The 6,000-nt window shown below is 56.6% G+C and overlaps 1 protein-coding gene across 1 annotated transcript; it reads right to left on the bottom strand.

Moving 5' to 3' along the window:
* Positions 1–174: 174 nt before the first annotated feature.
* PHACADRAFT_207229 (uncharacterized protein) lies at positions 175–2,604 on the bottom strand. Its single transcript, XM_007393655.1, has 6 exons — positions 2,338–2,604; positions 2,230–2,283; positions 1,995–2,173; positions 1,711–1,941; positions 761–1,658; positions 175–704 (listed from the first exon to the last, which is right to left on the bottom strand). The coding sequence occupies exons 1-6, from the start codon at positions 2,466–2,468 to the stop codon at positions 551–553; spliced, it is 1,647 nt and encodes a 548-aa protein (XP_007393717.1). The 5' UTR covers positions 2,469–2,604; the 3' UTR covers positions 175–550.
* Positions 2,605–6,000: the final 3,396 nt, after the last annotated feature.

The following is a 6,000-nucleotide window of genomic DNA, read 5'->3' as shown; positions in this document are numbered from 1 at the left end:
AGTGTCAGAGCAACCTTCTGAGAGGGCACATCTTCGCTGGGGTAGGCTGTAGGAGCGTGAAGCCAAAAGTTTGTGCAGATGATCGTTCGGTTCAAAAATTCAAAACGCAGGACTGATCTCAGATCGCACCCGACGCCACAACGGCACCATCGTCGTAATCTCAGACCTGCCTTTTCTGGTTCACTCCCGCCCCTCAACTACGCGAGATGCAAAGTCCGACTTGCCGATGCATTGCTAGGAAAAAGAGTGGACGTACATGCACAACCAGGAAGTCCGAGTTAAAGAAAGTAATATTGGTGTGCGTACTGAAACAGCTTTTGAGGCATCGGGAGTTACTAGCAATACATCCATCTCGCCCGCCCCTGCAGGCAGAGACAACGGTCATCGAAGGCCGGCGAATCGCAATAGCAAGTCTACTACAACAGAAATCTACAATATGCGACAATACATCCCAGCGAACGACTAGAGAAAACACGAGATAGATAGGGCATGGTGGATGAATGAATGAAGAGACGACGCGGATGACAAGAGCGAGGAGAGAGGGGCGCGTTTAGGCACGCGGCGATTGCTTTGGCTCTGCGGGGCCTTTGATGAAGCCCTCCTGGTTCTCGTTCGACAGGTCCTCGAGCGTCCTCTGTTTCGTCTCCGGCAGCAGCAGCGTCGAGAAGACGCCAGTCAACATGAAGAACGCGAATATCTCCATACTGCAAAGCAGTGCGTCAGCAAATACTCATGTCGCAGGGCATGCAGATCAACTCACATGTGTCCGACGAACGCGTTGTTGCCGTTAATGTTCTTGAGACGGGCGAAGCCAACCTGGGCAACGACAGCGCCAAACTTGCCGCTCGCCGCGGAGATACCGTGGGCCGTCGAACGGTAACGGGTCGGGAAGACCTCACCGGGGATGATGAAGGTCGTCGTGTTGGGGCCGAAGTTCTGGAAGAAGTTGGTGAGGCAGTAGAGGAAGACGAACGCCTTCTGCGCGGGTGGGGTCGCGATCAACTTGTCGTAGCCGAAGCCCATGCAGCAGAAGAGGATGGTGAGGACGGCGAAGCCCATGAGCTGGATCGGCTTGCGGCCCCACGAGTCGATCAGGAGGAAGGTGGCCCAGTATCCGGGGATCAGGCCCGCAACGGACAAGATGATGTTGCCGACGCAGACGTTCTTGAGGTTGGTGTACGCCTTCAGACCGCCGGTAAGGGACTTGTCAGGGGTACCGAAACCGATGGCTTGGAGGATAATCGACGAGTTCAGGCCGAGGCCGTAGAACGCGATATCGAGTGCGAACCACGAGTAGGAGGTACCAATGAGAATCTTCATGTTCTCCCACTTGCCGAAGTAGGCGAAGAAGTCGCGCTTGGTAGCCTTGGGCGCCTGGACACGCTCAATAGAGGCGTCGGGGTCAACGTAGTAAGTGCCAGAGGTCAGGAAGTTGTCCACGTCCTGAGAAGCCTGTTGGACGTTGCGCTCGACATCCATGGTGAAACGAGGAGTCTCGGGGATGGTAAGACGGAAGTAGAGGGCAATAACACCGGGGACACAGCCGAGACCAATGAGGAGACGCCACATCTGGTCAATGTGGGGGAACACAGTGGGGTCATCGTGTATAATGGATGATTTGTAGGCGGCGACGATGACCATGGCAACAATGGCGGCGGCTGAACCAGGGTGAGAATTTGTTTGGAATGCGTAATCGACAAGTGGACTTACCAAGTTGACCCCAGCCTTGGTTGGCGAAGACGGCGGTCATGAGACGACCACGGATATGCGTCGACGCGAACTCTGACGAAATAACGGACGACAGAGGGTAGTCACCTCCAATACCTACGCCCATTATAAATCGCCACACGATGATCACCGCGATGATATTGACAGCGTGAGCCTCGCCCGCAAGTGTTTGACCAAAAGTTCCAACAATCATGATCATCAGCTCGATACCGTCTGGACTTCGTGTGAGCATCCGTTTGCATTCCGAAAGAGCAGTGGGGACTTACACATCTTCTTACGACCGACAAGATCTGCGAGCCAACCGAACAAAAGCTGACCGACGAGGTTACCGATGGGAGTTGCGACCTTGACACCGAGATCCTGGTTCGTCGCGAGGGCACCGGCCCCATGCTGGTAGACATACCCCAGCATGGTAGAAGCGATGTTGATAGCGAAGATATCGTAGCTGCGCTCCATCAGCGGGACTGCGGACGAGCCGACAGGGCGAGGGGGGGGACTTACGCATCGGTGAAGAAACCGACACCGGCGACGATGCAGACCTTGAGGTGGAACCAGCTACATCATGGTGAGGAACCGTCAGGGTCGAGAGTGAATTGCAGAACTACTCACGAGAACTTGGCGCTGTCGACTTCCGCGAGGGCCGCGCGACGCTTCTCGTCGAGGGTGTAGCCCGGAAGGCGCTTGCCACCCTCTGCGGAGCCGGAGGATGTGGAGACTTTGTCACCTTGGTAAGTGGCCATCTCGAGCTCGTCCTTGTGGATGCGCCTTGGACGTGCAGGCGGGAGCGAGGGAGGGGAGGGTGAGCAGTGGGCGGGCGTGTGGGAGAAGGCGCTCTTTTAAGTGGGCGAGGCGTCGGCAGAGTCCGCCCAGAACCAGACGTGAATCAAATTGGACATGTCTAGGAACACATATTGAACATGAGCGCGAGAGTGTTTGGAACGCAGTGCACATGCGCCTTTGCCGCACGGTGCCTCGCACGTTCGTGCCATTCCACCAATCGCTGCTGCCGATCAGATCAGATCTCATAGATCTATCCTGTTTCCCGTTTTGGCGGTCCCCACGTTCCTCCCTCCCGCCCGCAAGCTCGCGACATCGCTGTTTGCTAATCGTTTCTCGTGTTTTTCTGGCCCCGACTGCGTACTATGGTGGACCCGGTCTTGTCGTGCCTGGCAAAATATGTATGTCTCGGCGACGGCGGCGGCGACGGTGCAACAGAAGCCGGTGGAAGAACACGCTCTGCTGACGGAACTCTGTTCTCCATACGCTGCACCGTGGGCCGCGCCTGCTAGTTTTCGGCACGCGAAAGATGCGTAGACCGTCGTGCCTGCCAACCAGGATCAACTCTCGCACCGGTCCTGGCAGTTCCAGAGCTTACAATGTATACGTTTCTCCTTCGGGCCAGCGCACGACGAAACCTTGCCAGAAATCTTCTTCTCTCCCAATGAAATCGCCTGACCCGAGTCGCTGTGCTTTCGCGAGTGGTATTGCCCATGGCAAACCACTGCAGCCGAAGCTCTCACCGTCCTGCCGCTGATCTAGATGAGTCGCGCCTCTCACGGAGTGTGATTATGAACGGCCTAAGGAAACCCTCAGCTGTGCACAGGGTCCAGTCAATTAGTCGGTGTTTTAACCTATGCACTCTCGTATCCGGATCAAAAAGCCACTAACAACGGCATGTGCTCAGCTGGTAGCCACATACGACAGCCACCTCGCAGCCTGGTCCACAAGGGCTTCTGCCATCAGGCTGTGCCCGTCTCCCGTGTGCACTCCGGCTGAGCCAGCTTGGCGGTGGCATCGGGAGCTAAAGATCCCGCCCACGGTCCATCACAAGCTCTGGCCGTCGTCTGCGATTTTTCTCCGTGGGCCCCTCGTGCTCACCATCCTTCGAGGCCCGTTGTGTGGTAAGGGTGTCCGGGAAAACCAACAGCCGCACAACCTTCGTCTAGTATCATGGTGACGACACCAAGTAGTCTCTGATAGATTCAAAACGACGCACCGATCGTTCCGACCATACGAACGTACTTCTGGGACCACTGTACACAACGTTGCCGGCGAGCTTCGTAGCCCAGACTCTCGTCTTCTACGGACGAGAGTCTTTACTACGAAACTAGCTATCTGCTTAGGCGTTGATCACCTCCTACAGGGGTCCCCACTACAATTCGCCACACATGAGGCTGTGGCTTCGCACCACTTCGCCTGCTGAACCTAATAGCAAGGGCGCCTGGCGAACAGCCACCCCGTTTAGAGGTCTTTGAGGTGGGCCTAAGGGCCGCCACTCAATCTACTTCTCTTACCGATACCTGCGCTCTGCCAGAACTATTCTTGGCGTTATCTCATTCTGTATGCTTCTGCAGTATCGCCACGTCCGGCTATCGCTGTTCCATCAGCCACCGGTATGAAACCCGTGCGAACGTTGAAAATGGAGCGTAGCATGCGCAATGGTTTGCGTTGTAACACTAGCAACCGCGACGGCCCAGAAGACAAGCACATATGACCTCAATAGTAGCGAGCATGTGGTACGTAGCTTCTGACTGTGATTATGAACGATACACGTCACAGGTTTTTCCCTGCATGTGCTGAGCCAGGGTCCCAATCAAAAGCTAGTCGGTGACCAATGCTGTATATTTTACTGCAAGGAAGTAGCGATCGGTGGCAGCCGGACGACGTTAGTTAGGCACCTGCGGCTAACCGTTCGACTGTATTTTACGGCTCGTGACTACTCCTTACATTATACATCTTCAGGTACGGTACGCATCCCAGTCGAGCCGCCACCGTGGTGGCGTACAGTGCCCCGTCCTACCTCCCGCTCTATCGAGAATTCACGTGAAAATCCACCTCTGCCTCAGACACCTTCTCCGATGCGCCCCGCACGATCGTGATTCTCGTCCTCCATCCCCACGGCGAGCAAGATTAGACGAGGCTACATCCTCTCCCGCAAACAGTTTCCAAGGGCAATATGAGAGACATTTGACGACCGTCCATGCGGTGAGGTGCACTTTTATCGGGTCTACCGGGCCTGGAGACACATGATAGAGAAGTGGCAACGGTTTTGAAGAGACATGCGGGGCTTGGACTCCTCGTCGGCGTACTTCCGATCGTCGCAAGAGTTACATGTCAGAGACCTAGAGCACGCAGGGTCTGCAACAAGCTGCAACAGCAGAAGGAAGGAGAAAAATCCCCATCGGTCATCCCACGCCTCTAGAGCTCGCACTGGAGCGGCCTTGCTCAACGGTCCACCAAACCTCTCCCCGAGTACTCAGCATCTGTGACCTCCCGTACGCGCGACACCGCGTCCAGGGCACCAGCTGGGACCACCTGGCCCCGTCCCAGAGCGTCGACGCACGTTCGTCCTCCGCCGTGCCGCCACTGCCGCTGCAGCGTGCGCCGGTGACAGCAGCCTGTGCCTGCGCGCACCACGAAAGTGTTCCGTCTGGCGGCCGACGGATCAGCGAGGTCTCTGGGCGTGGCGCGGCGGTCGTCCACGTAGACCCGTCGCGCGGCCAGGAAAATGCAGCCTGTCGCAGCCGCCGGCATTCTCGCGCCGCCTTCGCGAGCTTCGGCTGCTCGTTCGCGGGAAGGCTGGCCGGAACAGGCGGCGGACAGAAGCATGCGGAAGCTACTGGAAGCCCGCGGTGAGCGAGCGAGTGATCTACGGATGCTCGATCTGTCGTCTCCCACACCTATGCGAAGGTGCGCTTGCTGAAACTCGCTGGATGCTGTGCTGCGCAGCGTTATTGGAACGAACACATCCTGGGGCCTGGGGCGTCGTGTCTCAATAATGCGCGACCCTTGCAGCTCGGCACCCGCAGGAGCAGCCTGCCGAACCTCTTCACCTTCAATCCGCAGGCAGCAGTGCCACAGTAGAGATCCATTAATTGGGTCATGCCGGGGATCCCGCCGACAGGCTAGGTTGACAGCTCTGCCGCAGCATTCTGTGAAACGAGCGTGCGTATTGGGCAGCCGCCTGCCTTCCGGCAGGTCAGGCGATAGTGGCGGCTGCACATTATCGTAGCATGACCGAACAGGGTCCTTGCATCACTTGCGACAGGACGTATGCCCTGCATGCCGAGCTATAGCAAGGATGACAGCTCGTGCGTGCGCCATATCTCGTGCGTATGCCATCACTCACTGCCATTTATTGGTGCATGCGTTAACGTATTCGCCATTCAATACATTTTACTACTCCCGTTGATTGTGTCGTTTGACCAGTGCGAAATGACACATGTCCGGCTTCTCAATTCAAAACTTCTACCTTTCGTGCTTGGAGAACAT

This window comes from Phanerochaete carnosa (genome assembly GCF_000300595.1).
Source record: "Phanerochaete carnosa HHB-10118-sp unplaced genomic scaffold PHACAscaffold_3, whole genome shotgun sequence".
Lineage (NCBI taxonomy): Eukaryota > Fungi > Basidiomycota > Agaricomycetes > Polyporales > Phanerochaetaceae > Phanerochaete > Phanerochaete carnosa.
Note: the sequence above shows the minus strand (reverse complement) of the source record. Positions and strands in the feature narration are given on the sequence as shown.

What these genes read in the sequence shown, in the direction of transcription:
- PHACADRAFT_207229 (XM_007393655.1), bottom strand. Translation starts at nt 2,468, where the DNA reads ATGGCCACTTACCAAGGTGACAAAGTCTCCACATCCTCCGGCTCCGCA. An exon ending in TGTCGGTCGTAAGAAGATGT is followed by an intron (nt 1,942 to 1,994) that starts GTAAGTCCCCAC and finishes CACGAAGTCCAG; the next exon opens with ACGGTATCGAGCTGATGATC. An exon ending in AACGCGTTCGTCGGACACAT is followed by an intron (nt 705 to 760) that starts GTGAGTTGATCT and finishes ACTGCTTTGCAG; the next exon opens with TATGGAGATATTCGCGTTCT.